Source organism: Lactuca serriola, chromosome 2 (assembly GCF_051521515.1).
Source record: "Lactuca serriola cultivar US96UC23 chromosome 2, Lser_US96UC23_V15, whole genome shotgun sequence".
Lineage (NCBI taxonomy): Eukaryota > Viridiplantae > Streptophyta > Magnoliopsida > Asterales > Asteraceae > Lactuca > Lactuca serriola.
In genome coordinates this window covers 169,656,512-169,676,398 of record NC_136409.1, presented here as the reverse complement: position 1 = coordinate 169,676,398, position 19,887 = coordinate 169,656,512, and the positions used below count along the sequence as shown (strand labels likewise).

At 35.5% G+C, this 19,887-nt stretch overlaps 2 protein-coding genes across 3 annotated transcripts; both read left to right on the top strand.

Moving 5' to 3' along the window:
- Nucleotides 1-2,904: 2,904 nt before the first annotated feature.
- On the top strand, nucleotides 2,905-5,259 carry LOC145087367 (putative F-box protein At3g23260). Its single transcript, XM_079025318.1, has 4 exons — nucleotides 2,905-3,046; nucleotides 3,480-3,607; nucleotides 3,676-3,885; nucleotides 3,982-5,259. Exons 2-4 carry the CDS (start codon nucleotides 3,491-3,493, stop codon nucleotides 5,098-5,100), a joined length of 1,446 nt encoding a protein of 481 aa, XP_078881444.1. The 5' UTR covers nucleotides 2,905-3,046; nucleotides 3,480-3,490; the 3' UTR covers nucleotides 5,101-5,259.
- A 3,306-nt stretch (nucleotides 5,260-8,565) lies between these two features.
- LOC145087366 (proline-rich receptor-like protein kinase PERK5) lies at nucleotides 8,566-14,016 on the top strand. 2 transcript variants are annotated; one of them, XM_079025315.1, is made up of 8 exons: nucleotides 8,566-10,043; nucleotides 10,382-11,460; nucleotides 11,592-11,678; nucleotides 11,754-11,824; nucleotides 12,998-13,074; nucleotides 13,171-13,318; nucleotides 13,417-13,578; nucleotides 13,696-14,016. In XM_079025315.1, exons 2-8 carry the CDS (start codon nucleotides 10,545-10,547, stop codon nucleotides 13,915-13,917), a joined length of 1,683 nt encoding a protein of 560 aa, XP_078881441.1. In that variant the 5' UTR covers nucleotides 8,566-10,043; nucleotides 10,382-10,544; the 3' UTR covers nucleotides 13,918-14,016. The 2 variants fall into 2 exon arrangements, with proteins under 2 accessions (XP_078881441.1, XP_078881442.1); XM_079025316.1 differs by lacking the exon at nucleotides 8,566-10,043 and adding an exon at nucleotides 10,054-10,167.
- Nucleotides 14,017-19,887: the final 5,871 nt, after the last annotated feature.

Here is a 19,887-nt window from a genome sequence, read left to right as displayed (position 1 = left end):
GCGTCACAAGTGAAAAGGGATTGAAGATACTCATATATTACGAGGAAGGTTGTCCAACTAATAAAATAAAAAGTTATGTTTACAAATAGGTCCTTCAACTATTATAGATATTCAAGTGTTTCTTTGTTTTTTTTCAAACATTTAAATGTTAGCAGTAATGCTAAGTCTGTTTATGTTACTTTATTTTTTTATAGTGCCAACTTTTTTATACATTTACATGTACATTTTTATATGTTTCCCGCATTTTACGCGGGATCATAATCTAGTAAACAAACATAATTGAATATATATAAACATAAACGAACATTTAATATAGTAATATAATCAAACACACTTAAACGTTTATGATCATAAAATGAACATAAACGAATGTAAATAAACAACATAATTGATTTTGATGTCACTGTTTATATTTGTTCATTTAACTAGACGAACGATAATTTGTGTTGATGTTCATTTACTTATTAAATAAAATAACATAAATGAAGTTTCCGCCAAATATTTTTACAGTTTGGTGAACGTTCCGTAAATTTATAGTTGTACCTACCGTAGTAAGTTTTGTCCCTGGTTATGTTATGTATGCCCAAAAGTAGCCAAAATTAAAAACCCAAACTTTTGTATATGAAATTGCTCAAGGAGAATCGGTTGTCGTAGTATCACGTTCTCTATCTTCAATTTGATAGAATATCAAATTTGATTGAATCGAATCTCCTTTTGAAATCAACATTACTTGACTAGACGTTACCCATGGTATTTATTATTATTATTATTATTATTTTATCAAAGCATCCACAATAGAAGAAATTTTTAGTGAAGTTCTTTTAATAAAAAAAACTCAAAAAGATAAAGCTCATTGTATCTCCTACGAGAGTTTTTTTCAATTTATTTTATGAGATGTTTTTTATTAGATGTTGTTTAGTTGCAATTTGTTAAAAAAATATAGAACCTACACAATCATTGAAATTTTTTTATTAGAAGGGGTTCGCTAGTTAACAAACTAACTTGAAAATGTTTTGATTTGAATAAACTTCTCTTATAGTTTTTTCAGTTTTCATTTTTCAAGATTTTTTTAGAACTATTGAAATACTCATATTGTAGATATTCTGGATTTATAAAAACAAGTGTGTATTTGCTCAAGAAGGATAAGATTAGACATAAATTGAGTTCAAGAATTTCTAAAAGCACAATATGATTCCACCATAATGGAGATGGTGTCGAGGTCGTATATTATTTTGGGATGGACCTTTTTTTTTTAACTAAGGAATCTCGATCAATTGCTTCTTTTGTATATATTAAATAAATAGGATTAGTGGTTTAGTAATATACCTTTAATGAAAAAAAATATAATTTAACGGTCCATATCATTCTTAGGTGTGGCAATATAATTTGGTCACCTTGTGAATTCATATCAAAACATATTTGTAAATTATATGTATTTTCAGTTTATAAGTATTTTCTAATTAAAGGTAGTATTTTTCGTTATGATAGGAAACACGAAACACAATTAAGCTAGTTTGGCTTGATTTTAACCGAGATTGGGTCATTGGTGGGTTGATTTGCATACCCCGTAAGTAGGCAGATTCATGGTTCGACACGTCAACAGTTTAATTATATTAGTTAAAAATATATATTTGACATTTTTATATGTGATGCTCTAAATTTATGTGGCCTTAAAAGTAAATCTCTTTAACATGGTGACCCACAAAAATTGAACTCTTATGACGTCTTTGGTTCACAATGTCTAAATAACTTGGAGAAATTTAAATGTAAACTTTAGTAAAATTTGTGTTTGGTTGACAAAATTAGAGAAATTTGAATTCTTTAAATTCATTAAATTTTGTGTTTGAAGGAATTTGGTCATTCTTTAGCTAACAACAAATATTTTAGATTCAATTCCTTATGTTTTATTAAAAATATTTTAGAGAAATATCGATCTCCCGGTGAGTACATGTCAAGATAGAAAGATGATCAATCTTATTCTCCATTGGGCAGAGAATAGGACCTTCGGGTGAGAACATGATGTTGAGTTCCAACGGATCTTCAAAGATGTCAGAGTTAAATAAGAATTTTATGATGGCGTTTTACAGTAACATAGGGAAGATCTTGAACCAAAGGAGAGTGAAGATGACCGTACAAGTTGAGCCTATGTGAGATTTTCAGATTGGCTGTTTGTAGACATCGACGACAGACTAGTCATAATAAATAAATGCATATGAGATTCTGCAACTATATATTTAAGTTGTTTAAGTCTATGTGAGATTTCAGATTGACTCTTAGTAGTCGCCGAAAGGCTAGTCATAATAAATAAATACATATGAGTTTCTGCATTTAAATTGTTTGAGTCTATGTGACTACGTAAGATTTCAGATTGACTGTTTGTAGACATCGAAAGACTAGTCATAATAAATAAATGCATACGAGACAAATATATATATATATATATATATATATATATATATATATATATATATATATATTTGAGCTTGGGAAGCGATATTAAGCTCGCCCAACTCGAGCTCAACCACACATCTTGTGTATGATGCATGAAAGTTTGAGCAGTTTGCCATGGGCTTTGATTTTTACATGTAATTGGCTGTGTAACAAGATCTCACATCCCTTGAGGTGCACGTATTGTTAAGCTTAAATATATTATTTTGGAAAGTTTAGAAGAGAAAGCTATAGTTTTGGAATTGCGGATCATCATACAAATATAACAAGAATCCCAAGATTTAACGGGATTTTGATATCTACTACAAATATAAATTTACAACAAAAAAAATATATAAATATAAACCAAAATAACACCACAAAAAATGATAACAAAAAATCATTTGACTGTTGACTTCGTCTTGTGTAAAAAGCCTATTGGGCTAAATTCTTTTTCTTCGTTACATGCAACGAAATTTTCCGGAAGATACCAAGCAAATACACTCCGTCACGATATAATTATAAACCTCTCCTCTCTTCTTTTCTTCCTTCTAATTTTAAACTTCACCCATTCACCTTTCGGTGTTTTCAGATCGATTTGCCTTTTCAATTTCATCTTGTAAGTTCTTCAAACCCTTTTCGCTGAAACACTCATGCATGATCAATCTCTTTTCTTCAACGTTTGTTTCCGATCGTCTGAAAATAATACGAACGTTTATCTGATTGCTTGTATGTATGTATATGTGTGCATGAAATCGTTAGGGTTTCGATTTTGATAGATGAAATTAATTCCCCTGTTTTCATTTTCTATTTGATTTCTTGCTTTTGGTATTGGGTTGAATTCGTTTTCATTTCTTGATCAAGAATAAACCCCAATCGTGTTGACTTCACTTTACAAGTCGTTTCACACACACTCGTGTGTCTCTCTTTCTTTATCAAAATACGTATTTGGATGTATGATTGATCAATCATTTCAATTTTCAACTAACTTGTTATATCCAAAAACTACCAAATTAAGCAACTGCGCAGCTAATTTTAACTCAAATCGACAGGTTTTTAGATAATGGAATCCAAGGAGGAAGTTCATAGTGATGATGGATCTTTTGAATTGATCGACTTTGATGATTACGCTGTGAACATGGAAGATATGAATACAAAAGCGGATTTCTTTCGCAACAGGGTATGATCAAAGAACATAAGAAAGTACTATAAATCGAATGAAATCTAAATTTTGTTATTTTGTTGCAGGATATCTCCAGTGATGGTTCTTATGAATTCCTTTCTTCTGAACTCTCTGATATACTTGTTCTAACAGAAGGAGAAGCTTCTGCTTACGAAGACCTTTCTGCTCAAATCAAATTCTTTTCACTCGAATCCGAAAATGAAGCCAAATCTGATCCTTCAGAAGAAGAAGAAGAAGAGTTTTCAGGCATGGAGTTTCCTGATGGTGTCGATATGGTAACACATTAACACACTTATCTCCTGCTATTCATCTTCTTTTGTTAATCATTTCTTGTTTCTTACTTATGTCGCTTCTTTGTTGTCAAATTACAGAGTAGGAAGCGAAATTTTATGACCATGGCTTATGAGAACTCGAATTTTGATGTTCATGATTACCCTTTTCACATAAAGTTAAAGGATGACATAACGATAAAAGAAATGGCAAAAAACCACATCCTTCGTTACCTTCCAGCTAAATCATTAGCCAAGTGTCAACTTGTTTCTAAAGAATGGGATTTATGGATTTCAAGCCCATTTTTCGCACACACCCAAAGTCAATACTTCAGTCAAACCTCTGGTTTCTTTCAAGATGATGATGAAACTATTCGTTTCATCTCTCTTGACAACTCTTCTTATGGGGTTCCTTACCCTTCCCTTTATTTCCTTCCACAAAAGGTTTCCATAAGAAGCTCTTGCAATGGGTTGCTTCTTTGTCAAGCTTCTGATGATGAAAATGAAATTTACGTTTGTAACCCTGCAAACAAAGAGTGGATTCAGCTTCCTAATTCTGGTTACTACCATGGAAAGGAACCAAAAAATGTTCTTGCTTTTGAACCTTCTTCTCTAAACTTTGAGCCACGTTATCAAGTTATATGCCCTTTCTCTGTTCCTGGTGAGGGACCCATTTTGTATTTTGACATTTATGATTCAAATACAAAATCTTGGAGAACTTGTAATGAGATATGTCTCGATTTCGATGAATCCGATGTTAAAAGTGAAGGTCTTTATGTAAATGGAATTGTCTATTGGGAAACTACACGTGGCGAGTTGTTGGCATTTGATTTGAAAAATGAGTTTTATAGTGTTCAGAAGCTTCCGTTAGGTGGTGCGTTGTCGAAGGTCAATGGAGAGTTATGCTATGTCAAAGGGTATTATTGTCATTCCGTTAAAATGTGTGTATTGGATGTTTATGGTGGTGGTGTTATGTCTTTGAAAAGTACGATGAGTGTTGATGTTCGTCTTGATGGTGTCGAAGATGGTGAGATGGTTGATTGCAGAGTTTTGGGTAATTCATGTGATGATGTTGTCGCTTTTATCTTGGAGAAATCTCAAGGGCAGAATTGTCTTTTTGCTTATCATATGAAGGATCAAAAGGTTGAAGGCCCATGGTATGTTTGGAACTCTATTAAGTTGTTTCCTTATGTTAACAGTCTTGTTTCTATAGGTTCATAGAAATCTATAGTCGACATTTTAATTTTTAGGCGTGTTTTTTTGTCACTAATTAGTGGATGGTTTAATTTGCCCCTATGAGGTGTTTTTGTACATGTGCTGTTTATTATGTTTTTTTAACATGGGAATTTGTTTTTTTAAATAAAGTTTGTTGGATGTGAATTGTATTTCAATTAATTAGGGTATGATTGATGTTTTTTGCTGCGGGTATAGATATAGAATAAGTTAATTAATAAAGAAATATAGTTTGAATTTTAAAAATATACGTAAAAGCAAATGTATACAAATGTTGGTAAAGTATAATTTTGTAAAAAAAACTAAGTCTGTACAAAAAACTGTAAAACAATAAGTTGTAAAAAATGTTTAAAAACCTAACTATTAAAAAACTTTTGTTAAAAGATTCGACCAAAATTGTAGAATTTTTTAACATTTAGAATAAAATTACAAAAAAAGGAAGTGTTTGGATAAAAAGAACACCTTTAATTTGTTAAACACTGTGAACAAAAACCAAAAGTTTAGTCTAATTTGAATATGGACAAACTTGGGTTGTAAAACAATAAGCTGTAAAAAAATATTTCAAAAAAGTAAGTTTTAATTTATTTATTTTATAAAAGCTTAGAAAGTAAGGTATATATATTTTTTGAAATTTAGGTTAAAATTGCAAAATAAAACTATTGATTGCAGCAAAACTTTTGTTAACAAACCTGCAAACGATATTTATTGTACACTAAAAAACGATGAAATATTAAAAAAAAAAAATCTATATATGAACAGGAAAATGATATATGCTAATGGGCAACAAAACACCAAAAATATATAAAGAAATAAATATTAGATCGTTTGTCAAAAAATAAATAAATAAAAAGAATATAAGGACCATATTTTAACTTGTAGATAATGAAGAAGAATGTAGGGGGCTTTATTAGTTTATTTATTCTTCGACAAAGTTGCACGGATGGTTCATTGGTTTGTGAATAAACAAAAAGTGCACACGTAATGGAATGGTTTGTGACTAATAAAGAAGAATGGAGGGGCCATAATTGTAATTCGAATTTACTTATTCTTCAACATTCAACATTCAACAAAACCATAAATGAACTGTAATATCCAAGCAATAATCGTATATATTGTATAATTATATGTAGAAGTATAATTATAATTATAATCTATAAGGAACAGTGGATAAGTATAAGATGTTATAATTTATTAATTTATCACAAAATCCGTAAAAGGGGATTAGGGGAATATAAAATTATAAAATATTGGATATACATTGAATGATTATTTTGTGTTTAAAAACCATATTGGTTTATTGGCAAAGGTATAAACCTCTCTTTTCCCTTCTAATTACGCACTTCACCAATTTCACTTTCGGGGTTTACAGAGCGATTTTCGATTTCAATCTGTATGTTCTTTAAACAACATTCATGCATAAAGAATCACGAATCATGATCCATCTGTTTAATTTCTTCAAAGTCTTTGCGATTATATGAAAACAATATACGAACTGAAAGTTTTTCTTATTGTTTTGCATGCATGAAACTGCATGGGAGGGTTTCGCTTTTAATGAGGAATGTTTTTTTTTTCTTATTCGATTTATTGATTTCTGTTTATGTTCGAGTAAACCGGAAGTGTCTAAGGGTAATACTAATCTTATTAGTTTTCAACTTTTTATTAGGAAACAAATGATTCTTTAAAGTACGAAAACAATTAATTATAAATATTCAATTTACAAACCTATTAACTCAATCCATAAAACCCCATACAGTTTGTGATATCAGTTCCCTACCGATCGCCGAACTCAGTTGCTGCTCCCCCGCTGCCGACCTCCGCCGCTGCTCACCGTTGAGATACCTCTGTTATGTGCTTTCCGGCCCTCTCCTTCACAAAGGTACATACTCTCTCTCTCTCTCTCTCTCTCTCTCTCTCTCTCTCTCAATTATTGGGTTTATGACTTTATGGGTTTATCTAAGTAGCTGTACGTAATCTCTATTCTGTATTTATTTATAAAGAAAGTTATCTGTCATCATTTGACATAAAACTTAGGAATTGGTAGCTTAAAAGAAATAGTTATACTCAATTAAGAAGAGATCGACTCTTGACATAGCATGCTCAAGTTTGATATTGTACTATAAAATATCATCATTGGGATTTTTTTTTACACTTTGTATATCTGTGAATTTATGGTTATTAGAAGTAATGGTGGATTCAGATCTTTAATTAAGCTGTTATTATGTAGCATTATTATAAGAAAAGGTTATGATAATTGATAAATACACAACTTCAAATGTGAGATTGTTTTCTTAAACAAGTTAATACATTTTTTTAAACCCGTTGATCATTTTCAAAGTTACATAAAATTTCAGTTTTAGTCCCTTCACCTTTGTGTTTTGATTTCTGTATAAGTGGTTGAACATTGTTTTTTGTATAACAAATGATGCCTTACAACAATGAGATTTTGCTCACCCCTTAAAAGCTCAAAAGTTACCAGACACTAGTTATGCATTTGGACATGACGAAAATACCCTTAAGGGTGAAGGAAATTTAGTACTCTACTTTTTTAAAAATTGGTACAAAACAATTAAAATGACAAAATAAATTATGAGTGTTAGAATAGTTTAGACTCAATTCTTCAAGATTTTGAAGACGTACAAGTTCCAATTTGATAAACAATGTAAAAGTATTTTATATTAATTATACATATTTTTTATTTTAATATATCATAATTTTGAACCAAATTAAAATTGTTTATATCATTTAGTTTTGATCGGTTTCAGCTTCTAGTGTTTGTGTTGCACTCCTGTTCTTATTGAATTTGTTTTCAATTCTAGCTGGATGAAAAAACCTCAATCGTTTTGACTGACTTTAGAATTTTGTATTCCATTGTTGTCTACTTTTATCTAACCCTTTTTTGTTGTTGGATCGTTAGGGTTTTGATTATGGAGGTCAAAGAGGAAGTTTATAGTGATGGATCTTACGAATTTGTCAATTTGGATGATATCTCTAGTAACACGGTATGATTACAGAACATAAGAAATCAGTATAGAGTATAAACGAAATGACATTTAAATGTTTTCATTCTGTTTTAGGATCGATCCAGTGATGGTTCTTACGACTTCCTTTCTTCTTCTGAAGAAGAAGCTTCAAACACTACACTTGTTAATGAGGACAATACACAAATCAAATCTTGTTCACTAGGTTTACCAATAAATGAGAATTCAAAATTCAAAGATTCAACCAACTCTCATGATGAAGAAGATGAAGAAGATGATGATGATGAAGAAGAAGATGATGAGGATGATGAGAATGAAGAAGATAAAGATGAAGAAGATGATGATGATGATGATGATGATGATGAAGGTGGAGAAGATGAAGATGATGATGAGGATGGAGAAGATGAAGAAGAAAAAGATGAAAATGATGATAAAGAAGGAATGAAGTTTCTTGCTAGTAACAATATGGTAACACTAACACCCATGTCTTTTTTTTTTTGTATAAATCATTTTAGTTTACTCAATAATCATTATCACTCATATTCAAATTTACAGAATAAAAACCAGAAGTTAGCTTGATGCCTAATTATCATAAGTTAAAAGAAGAAATAACGATACAATACTTGGCAAAAACCTACATCCTTCCTTACCTTCCAGCCAAATCATTAGTCGGGTGTAAACTTGTCTATAAAGAATGAGATTCATGGATATCAAGTCCATTGTTCACCCATACCCAAAGTCAATTTAGTCAAACTTCAAGTATCTTTGAAGACGAATTTAGATCAATTTGTTTCACCTCCCTTGACCACTTCACTTATGGGGTTCCTTTACCTTATTTAAATCTCCTCCCAAAAGAAGTTTCCATAAAAAGCTCATGCAATGGGTTGCTTCTTTGCCAAGATGAAAACGAAAATTGCGTTTGTAACCTTGCAAACACAGAGTCCATCAAACTTTTCCAAATTCTACTTACTACCATAGCCAAGAAGCAAAAATTGTGCTTGCTTTTGAACCTTATCTTTTAAATTTCCAACCATCTTATCACGTTATATGCCTGTTCTCTCTTCCTAATGAAGAACCCATTTTGTATTTTGACATTTATGATTCAAATACAAAATCCTGGAGGGTTTCTGAAGAAATATGTGTCGATTTCAATGAATCTAAGGTGAAAAGCGAGGGTGTTTTTGTAAATGGAGTTGTTACTGGGAAACGACAAGTGGCAAGTTGTTAGCCTTTGATTTCAAGCATGAAATCTATAGTGTTCAAATACTCCCCGGAGGTGGTCCATTGTCGAAGGTCCATGGAGTGTTATGTTATGTCAAAGGACATTATCGTAATTCTACCAAAAAGTGTGTGTTGGATGTTTATCATGGTGGTCTTCGGTCATTGAAAAATACCATGAGTTTTTTCACTCCCATTGATGATGTTAAAAAGGGTGACGAGGTTTATTAAAGTGTTTTGGGTAATTCATGTGATGATGTTGTTGGTGTGATTTTGAAGAAGTCGTGTGAAGAGTTGAATCATCTTTTTGTTTATCATGTGAAAGATGAAAAGGTGGAAGGCCCGTGGTTTATCTCTAGTTCCGGTTTTAATAAGTTGTTGCCTTATGCGAATAGCCTTGTCTCCATTGCTTAATGTTTTTTTTTTTAATTAGTAGTTAGTAGATGACAGTTTTGCCCCTTGGTACATATGTTATTACTTTGCTTTTTTTTTTTTGATGTTTGATATCGTTTTAATTGACATGGTAGTTTCTTGAGATGTTTAATCTTGATTTTTTTGGGGGTTAATTTGGTCTTTAGGTCATTATATGATCATATTTTGTTTGAATTGTGAGGCGAGAGAATGGTCCATCTTTGTAGGAGGGGAAAGACACGGTTGACTTTTCTGAATTGGGAATATCGCGATGCTCTTTCTCTCTCCTCCCTTTCTTGAGTCCTTTCTTTATTCTTCATTCAGGTAAAAGTAAAACATCTCTCTTTTTATGACTTGTTATCCTAAAATTCTTTCCAATTTTAAGCAAAATGAAAAGATTCTATTTGGGAAAAGTCTTAGATTCTGAATGGTGTTTGGTTCGTATTTTGTAAGTCTTAACATTCATGTTTGTTCAAAATTTATAATCTGAGTTTTTAATGATGATGATAAACATGGAGATCCTCTGTTTCAATTTTCATGCTAAAAGAAATACAGATTTTCAAACGTGGGTTATTTCTGAATTCTTGTAATGTTAAATACAAAAAGGGTGTATGATTGATTTATGCGAATTTTGACTTTGGATTTTGGAATTTGGAATGTAGTTCTAGATTTGCATTGAGGAGGAAAATCAAGAAAAATACCACTACTACACAATTATTAGTAAATAGATTATAGGGGTGGTGAATTAAAAGTTACAGATGAAGGTCTGATTTTTCCGGCAGAGGGATTCTAATTCCGAGGGCCGGAAAAAGTTCATCTTGACATATGGAACCGGCCCCAGAGGCTGCTCCGGCCCCCACATCGCCACCACCTTCAGATTATTCACCACCACCCTCACCGCCTGAAGACAGTGGAGGAACTCCGCCGCCTGCCGCTCCTTTACAGCCGCCATCAAACCCAACCTCGTCACGAAAGAAGCGACGTCCATCATCTACCTTCACCCCTCCTAACGTTTATCCGCCACGTGGAAGTGCTTCTAACAGAGATCCTGACAACAAATTACCTAAAAATTCTAACCGGAAATCACCATATAAATCAAATGACTCTGATTCAATTTCAGATTCTGCTGCCACCACCAGCATCACAATCGTCGCCGGAGTAGCTGCCGCCCTTGTGGTGCTTCTTGCTCTCGTTATCGTTTGTCTGCTTTGTAATCGGAAGAAGAAGAAACCTTATTATTTGGACGATAGCCATGAAAAACCTCCAGGAGTAGGCGGTGGTGGACTACCCTACCATGGCAAACCAGACCATGTCGTCAAATTCGGAGGTGGCCCCGGCGGCAGTAGTAATTGGGGACAATCACCACCGGTGAACACCGGCCGCGCGTCATCGGGGGCAAGAATGTCAGCGACATCCGTCATGTCTTTAGCTTTCAGGAGCCAATTTTCATACGACGAGCTAGTAGCCGCCACCGGAGGATTCGCCGGATACAACATTTTAGGGCAGGGAGGTTTTGGGTATGTTCATAAAGGAGTGTTACCCAGCGGGCAAGAGGTGGCTGTAAAGAGCTTAAAAGCGGGCAGCGGACAAGGTGAACGGGAGTTTCAGGCGGAGGTGGAGATCATTAGCAGGGTCCACCACCGGTATTTGGTTTCACTCGTCGGATATTGTATTTGTGATGCGGAGAGGATTCTAGTCTACGAATACGTTCCTAATAAAACTTTGGACTTCCATCTTCATGGTGTGTATTTTTAAACATCTTTATTTACTTTATATTAATACATGTTGACCATATCAAAATGGTACAAGTTACACAAAAAACATTTCATGTTTTTTGTAGGAATGCATCATGAATCCAACTTTTATTTGTAGGAAAGAGTCAACTTGTTCTAGATTGGCAAACTAGAATGCATATCGCGCTTGGATCTGCCAAAGGACTTGCGTATCTTCACGAAGATTGTACGACATTATTACTCTATCATTCTCTCATGTGTTCTATTTGTCGATAGTCTAAACATTTCCTCTAATTTGTAGGCCATCCTCGGATCATTCATCGAGATATCAAATCCGCTAACATTCTACTTGACCATGAGTATGAGGCTAAGGTATGTAATGTGGGTAAAAAGTAGAAATACTTTAAATGAATGAATACATTTGAGGGCCATTATAACATTTCATGCACACATAAAGATATTGTTCGTTTTGAACTTATAAGTGGTTCACGAGTCTTGGTACTATTTTACTCTGAGAACATTTAACTATATTGTTCTATGAGACTCATTGCTATTGAAATCCATATCTTATAAAGAATGTTTTGTTACCTTTCAGTCGATGTGAGACTAAATTCTATACTCCAATTAGTGTAAAATTAGTCTCACGTCATGGTAGTTGAAGGGGGACTAAGAATTTGTTATAAGGTTACTTCTCCTATCAAAAACGTTTTAAAATTATGATTACATAATATCTTAAATAATATTTGGTGGATGGAACTATACGATACAAAACATAACAAAAACAAAACCGTTTTTGGGGTGTTTGGCATGAACGGAACAAGAACAAGATAACAAAAACCGATTCAAATGGGATTTTTTTTGTCTTATCCAAAAGAATGGAACAAATAATTTGCGACTAAAATGCCCCTTATTACTAATGGATTATTTCTCATTTAACTTGAGTATTTGGATCTCTTTCTCCCCAGTCACATTTTTCACAAATCAAACTCTCCAATTAATAGAAGCAAACCCCAATTACATAATTTTTTTGAGCTTTGTTAAAATACATGACTAATCTTGATTCTTTCCATTAATTTAATGAAGAAAAAGAGTGAGAGCAGCACCCATCTTTGTCATCATATAAACTTGTGTGTATATTTTTTTTATAATAGGACTTAAAAATCACACGATGTTTCTCATTCATAATTGTTATATGTTAAAAAGTCAATATGATAAGTTTCAAGGATAACTTGGTAATTTTAAATCTTTATTCTATCATTTTCCGATTTTACGAAATGTTATACAAACAATTTGTTTTGTTCAGACCATTCTAGTTCTATCTTTTCCAATTCCATCTAATATTGTCCCATTACCAAACGCTATCTAAAAGAACAACTATATACCTATGCAATAATAGTACAGAGATGGGTGACCGTTTGGAAAGTGCTCGAGTCAGGTTCTATAAAATTGACACTATTTTGGTAACGTGAAGGATATCACAACTAATAATAACTTCCATCATGGTTTTACGTTTATCAAAAAGGTTATTTGGATATTTTGTTGTAGGTGGCTGATTTTGGATTGGCTAAACTAACATCAGCTAACGACACACATGTCTCAACTCGTGTAATGGGGACTTTTGGGTGAATTATTTATCTATAAATTAAAATGATGAAGTGTACGATTTTTTTAAAAGTTTTTGCATATAAATTTCTCCAGTCTATTGAATCGATTAACAGGTACTTAGCTCCAGAGTATGCTTCGAGTGGGAAGCTAACAGATAAATCAGATGTTTTCTCATTTGGGGTCATGTTATTGGAGATATTGACAGGAAGGAAACCGGTCGATCCCTCGAACGATTACATAGACGACAGTCTTGTCGAATGGGTTTGTAACTAGCTTAACCTAATTCAACTTTTTAACCTTAATGAATTTTATATAAACTTTAGTGATTTCTTTTTATAACTTGTGAAATTAAAAAACAGGCGAAACCACTCATCGCGAAGGCATTGGAAGATGGAGACTACAACGAGCTCGTGGATCCACGTTTGAAAGGTAATTACGAACAAAAAGAGATGGCCCGCATGGCTTCTTGTGTTGCAGCTGCAGTTCGACATTCTGCTAGAAAGCGCCCTAAGATGAGCCAGGTTAGATTTAGAGTTTAGGTTTTTGTTTTCTCTAACTTCCCTAATTAAGTCATGTAAAAGATAAATTCATGTGTGCATGAGCTAATTTATATATGGTATTTGACATGAACAAACCAGATTGTACGAGCATTGGAAGGGGATGCATCGTTGGATAGCTTGAACGAGAATACAACAAAAGGAGGGACACCAATAAGCAATGGTGAAACAAGAGTTTATGACACAAAGGACTACAATGATGATATGATGAAGTTTAGGAAGATGGTGATGTCGAGCCAAGAATTTAAGAGCAACGAATACAGTAGCAGATCAAGTATGAGCAACGAGACGAATAAATCATGACCTTTTAGAGACAAAAAATATAAACTTATGTATAGGGCTAAGAAATGTGTTGGAAAATGTACCATTGGAGGTTGGTTTTCCAAAATAGACATTAATGAACCATTTACACTAATACTAACACCAACCTAATCCATAACAATGCGGTAACGGGGATGTGAGAATCAAACAGTCCTTACGGACAGTAGAGACGGTCCTTTCGATGATGAACTCCGACGTAAAAGAAACATAAAAAAAATTGACTTGTTCATATGCCACGTCGAATGATCTTCTACGATATGAAACATTAGCATGCAATAGAGAATAAACAATGGAATGTGACTAGATAAAAAAGAAAAAAAGAAAATACATGCAATAAGTTGCACGTATAAAACGAAAATAAATGAATAGATAAATTGGGCTGTTCATTTTGCCCACAACAAATAATTTCTTGGAACATGAAATGTTAGCCTACAATAAGGAATAAACTAGTTAAATGAGACTAAAGAGATAAAAACAAATAGGGACAATTGAAAACGAAGTAGATATTGCAAAGATACACCTGGTGAACACTTAGATATTGCAAAGATACACTTGGTGAACAATAAGGAATAAACTAGTTAAATGAGACTAAAGAGATAAAAACAAACAGGGACAATTGAAAGCGAAGTAGATATTGCAAAACGTTAGCCTACAATAAGGAATATATGCTATCCTAAGGATCATCTTCGAGGGACTATCATAAGGATCATCTTCGGGGTTGACAATAATGTTTAGGAGATTTCTTAGTGATATATGTTAATAAGGCAACTGAGGGGGATGGAGTACACCTGGTGAACACTTAGTTCAAAAACACCTACAAGTTGCGAGCATTCTAGCGTTCCAATAAACTGTCTAGAATAATCTGTGGTCGTCCTCTATACTCCACTAGACGACTGGATCATATTTAAAGTCAAGGCCTCTTATCACCTATTTCATCTCTTATATCTCATCATCTATATCATCTTTTTATCTACCCATCTCCACATAACATATTTATAGGTATAAAAATACATATGCAATTTAAATCAAGAAACCCATGTATAAGTCGTTCATCTAGCATATATATCAGGAACACAGATAATAGGCACATATAGAATGTAATTATCTTAAATACTTCATATCTATGTGTAAAATGAAAGTAACTATGCAGTCCCTTGTTAAAGTGATGACAGTCACAACTAGCATTTTATCTAGGATATTCTATTTTCATGTAAACATCAATTGTTGTAAGACTTGCACTCTAAGTGAGTATCAAGCTATATGCTAACATGAAATAATCCATTTGAATCCAAACTCCTGATTGAAGTTCAAAACCTAATACAATACATCTCATATATTCAACTATGGGTTGAAAACCCTAAAAATCCCGGTTCTAGTTTATTGTGGACTATGATCCTCTTATTGGGCCTAATGGACCAATAAACTCTCAATTTGATTATTTTGGGCCAAGGAACCCTATTTGGGCTCTAATTGGACCCACATCCATGAAACTAAGGTATTTTGGATCATGTGGGCCTAGAATGATTCATCTTATCTCTAATGGGCCATGATAGGCTGAATATAGTTTCATAAGCCCTAATGGCCTGTAAACTATAATCATGGGCTTCTTTGGGCTGTGAGCCCTCATAAGGGCCTAATAGTCCTAAATTTTTTATATTGGGCCTCATAAACTCGAACTAAGTCAAGAGAGGGCCCAAACTATTTCATTTCCTTTTCCTTACCCCATTCTCGGCCCACAAAAAAAAGATTAAACATGCAAGTGCTACCTAATCTTTGCATGGTGGACTTCCATGCTTAAACCCATCAAATAACAAGGAAATTGCATACACCCATGTAACATCACTTCAACATTTCCCTCCCTCTCTCTTATCTCTTCTCACTCTCGGCCATAAGGCCTTCATCACCACCATTAATTTTCATCTTCAAACTCAAGAATTCTCTCTCTTTTTTCCTCTCTAGCACAAGGAACTCTCCCCTTCCATCCTCCTAGTTTTCGAGAATTTCAAGGGCACACCAAGAACTCTTCATTAAAGCTCATCACTTTTGGTAAGTTTTTGGTGAGACTCCATAGTTTAACTTCAAGTTTACACCAAAAATCTCTTCTTAACCAACATCATGTTGGATTAGTGTCTAAGGCTGTAACTATATTTGGTAAGTACTTGACCCAGTTGTGCATGGTCCTTTTGGGTTGCCTTCACCGTAGCAACTTGACAGGATGATTTGTTAAGAGAGAAGATATATTATTGTTAATATATGTGACATCCCCAAAATCACGGCCAGATGTGCATGGTCCTTTTGGGTTGCCTTTCCACGGTGAGACTTTAAGCAAAACGGAATCCCCAACTTCGAAAGTTATCGGTCGTCTTTTCTTGTCAGCATAGCTCTTCTGACGATCCTGGGCTGCTAACATCCTTTCCCTAATCACCTTCAACTTCTCAGCAGTCTCATGGACTATCTCGGGGCCCATAAACTGCTTCTCTCCGGCTTCAAGCCAACAAGACGGCGTACGACACTTCTGCCCATACAAGGCTTGATAAGGAGCCATCTTGATGCTCGAGTGAAAACTATTGTTGTAGGAAAATTCTACCAGAGGTAAGTGCTCGTCCCAATTCCCTTGGAATTCGAGGGTACATGCTCTCAACATATCTTCCAGCGTCTGAATCGTTCTTTCGCTCTGACCATCAGTTTGCGGATGGTAAGCAGTACTCAAACACAACTTTGTACCTAACTCCTCTTGTAGACTCCTCCAAAACCTTGACGTGAAACGACTATCACGATCTGATACAATCGTAAGAGGGACACCGTGAAGTCTTACAATTTCCTTCACGTAAGCATTTGCGAGCTTATCCATAGACCACTTCTCGTTGGCTGCTATGAAGTGTGCACTCTTGGTGAAACGATCCACGACTACCCAAATCATGTCGTGACCGTTCTTCGTCCTGGGCAGTTTAGTCACAAAATCCATGGTGATGTCTTCCCATTTACCCATGGGTACAGGTAAGGGTTCTAAACTCCCATACGGTTTCTGATGTTGTGCCTTAACCCTCGCACATGTTACGCACTCGGCCACATACTTCGCAACATCGAGCCTCATCGTCGGCCACCAGTAGTAGGGTTTTAGGTCCCTATACATTTTAGTGTTACCGGGATGAATCGAGTACATGGTCTTGTGTGCTTCTTCCATTAGAAGATCTCTTATTCCTCCCGTCTTAGGTACCCAAATTCGATCTTGGAATACCTTCAGTCCACGACTGTTTGTACCGAACACTAACGTTCTTCCCAAACGTTCTTCCTTTTGGCCATTTTTCTCTAAAGCTTCTTCTTGAGCTTTCCTGATGCTTTCCACAATCGTCGAGACGACTTCAATTCTTAACGCTCTTGGCCTTTTCCTTTCAAGATTAACTTTCCGACTGAGAGCATCAGCAACAATATTTGCTTTACCTGGGTGGTAAAGTATCTCACAGTCGTAGTCCTTGAGAAGTTCTAGCCAACGTCGTTGCCTCATGTTCAACTCCTTCTGATTAAAGAGGTACTGGAGACTCTTATGATCAGTGAAGAGCTTGCACTTCGTGCCGTAGAGGTAATGCCTCCATATCTTTAAGGCAAATACTACCGCTGCCAACTCCAGATCATGAGTGGGGTAGTTCTTTTCGTGCTCTTTCAATTGTCGAGATGCGTATGCTATCACCTTTTCTCTTTGGGTCAGAACACAACCCAACCCGACTCCAGAAGCATCACTATAAACCGCGAAATCTTCGACTCCATCGGGTAGAGAAAGTATCGGTGCTTCACATAACTTCTTCTTTAGTTTCTCGAATGCCTCATCGTGTTTCTCACTCCAGGTATATGTAGCTCCTTTATGAGTCAAAGCTGTTAATGGAGCAGCTATCGAAGAAAAGCCTTGGATAAATCGTCGATAATATCCGGCTAATCCTAGAAAGCTTCGAATTTCCGTGGGACTTTTCGGACGTTCCCACTTCATCACAGCCTCGATCTTTGCGGGGTCAACCATTATTCCCTCCTGATTAACAACATGACCCAAGAATTGGACTTCCCGTATCCAAAAGTCGCATTTGGAGAACTTTGCAAAAAGCTTCTCCTTCTTCAACACTTCTAATACTTCCCGTAGATGCTTTCCATGCTCCTCTTGGCTTTTTGAGTAGATGAGAATGTCGTCGATGAACACTATCACGGATTTATCGAGGAATGGTTTACAAACCCTATTCATCAAATCCATGAATGCTGCGGGAGCATTGGTTAGCCCGAATGACATAACCAAGAACTCGTAGTGTCCATATCTCGTTCTGAATGCAGTCTTTTCAATATCCTGCTCTCTCACCTTCAGCTGATGATATCCTGACCTAAGATCGATCTTTTAGAAGTAGCTCGAACCTTGTAGCTGATCGAATAGGTCATCAATCCTCGGCAATGGATACTTGTTCTTCACCGTTGCCTTATTCAGCTCACGGTAGTCTATGCACATCCTCATGCTTCCGTCCTTCTTCTTTACGAATAACACCGGAGCTCCCCAGGGTGATGAACTAGGTCGAATAAAACTGTTGTCCAACAGCTCCTGAAGTTGCGTCATGAGCTCCTTCATCTCCGTCGGTGCTAATCGGTAAGGTGCCTTTGCTATCGGTGTTGTTCCTGGTAACAAGTCTATACGAAACTCCACTTGTCTATCAGGTGGTAATCCGGGAAGGTCTTCGGGAAAGACTTCCAGATAATCACACACAACCGGTATATTTTGCACCTCTTTCTTCTCCTTCTTGGCATCGATTACGAATGCCAAGTATGATGCACATCCTTTGGACAAACATTTCCTGGCTTTCATCAGGGAGATGATTCCAGAATTCACTCTGCGTTTGTCCCCATACACCATAAATGATTCTTTTCCGGGTGGGTTTACCTTTACTATCTTCTTTCGGCATTGAATCTCAGCATCGTTGGCGCTAAGCCAATCCATACCCAAAATGATGTCGAAACCGTTTAACTCTATGGTAATAGCTCTTCGTGGAATTCGTTTCCGTTTAAGTCAATGACGATGTTCCTAATACGATTACTAACAGGTACGAATTTGCCACTGACAACTTCTACAATTAGGGCATTATCTAGTTTTTCTACAGGCAATGCTAATTTCCCACCAAATTTATGCGACACAAAGGAGTAGTTGGCTCCGGAATCAAATAGTATATTTGCAGGCAAACCATTTACAAGAAAGGTACCTGAAGCGACGTCTGCTGCCTCCTTTGCAGCCTCGAGCGTCATCTGGAAGGCTCTTGCCTTCGTCTTTGGTGGTATGTTGGGTCTTCCTGTCTCCTTCTTCTTCGGGCAATCCCTTGAAATGTGCCCCTCCTCGTTGCACTCATAACATACCTTCTTAGTGAACGTGCATTCATTGGCATAGTGCCCAGGCTTTCCGCATTTGTAACAAGTGACCCCTCCGTCACACTTCCCAGAGTGCTTCTTCTTGCACTTGTCACACCATTTCGCTTCTGATCCTCCTCCCCTCGAACCAGACTTCGAGAATCTACTCTTCTTGTTGGACTTCGAGGATCCATTGAACTTCTGTTTCTCACCAACCTCAGCCCTCTCCAGACCTCTTTCCTTTTGTTGGGTCTCCACATTCTTAGCTGCTCGAACAGCTGATTTCAGAGTGGTTGCCATCTTGACTGTTGGGCCAAAGTCAGCCGACAGTCCGTTTGCGAATTTCTCAATTTTGGAAAGTTTGGTTGGCACTAGGTATGGAAACAACTTCATCTTTTCCGTAAATGCAGCAGCATAGTCATCGATGCTCATTCTCCCCTTCTTCAAATTTTGGAACTCATTGTTCAGATCAATCAGGTCTATCTCTGAACAGTACTGCGCCTTCAGTTGTTCCAAGAACTCATCCCATGACATTTTCAGAGCTTCTCCCCGTGGCATTGTATCTGCCAATAGCTTCCACCAGCT

Excerpts from the sequence above, each read along its gene's own strand:
- LOC145087367 (XM_079025318.1), top strand. The coding sequence starts at position 3,491 with ATGGAATCCAAGGAGGAAGTTCATAGTGATGATGGATCTTTTGAATTG. Across the intron at positions 3,608-3,675 it reads CGGATTTCTTTCGCAACAGG|GATATCTCCAGTGATGGTTC; the intron begins GTATGATCAAAG and ends ATTTTGTTGCAG. Across the intron at positions 3,886-3,981 it reads TTCCTGATGGTGTCGATATG|AGTAGGAAGCGAAATTTTAT; the intron begins GTAACACATTAA and ends GTCAAATTACAG.
- LOC145087366 (XM_079025315.1), top strand. The coding sequence starts at position 10,545 with ATGGAACCGGCCCCAGAGGCTGCTCCGGCCCCCACATCGCCACCACCT. Across the intron at positions 13,319-13,416 it reads ACGACAGTCTTGTCGAATGG|GCGAAACCACTCATCGCGAA; the intron begins GTTTGTAACTAG and ends ATTAAAAAACAG. Across the intron at positions 13,579-13,695 it reads AGCGCCCTAAGATGAGCCAG|ATTGTACGAGCATTGGAAGG; the intron begins GTTAGATTTAGA and ends TGAACAAACCAG.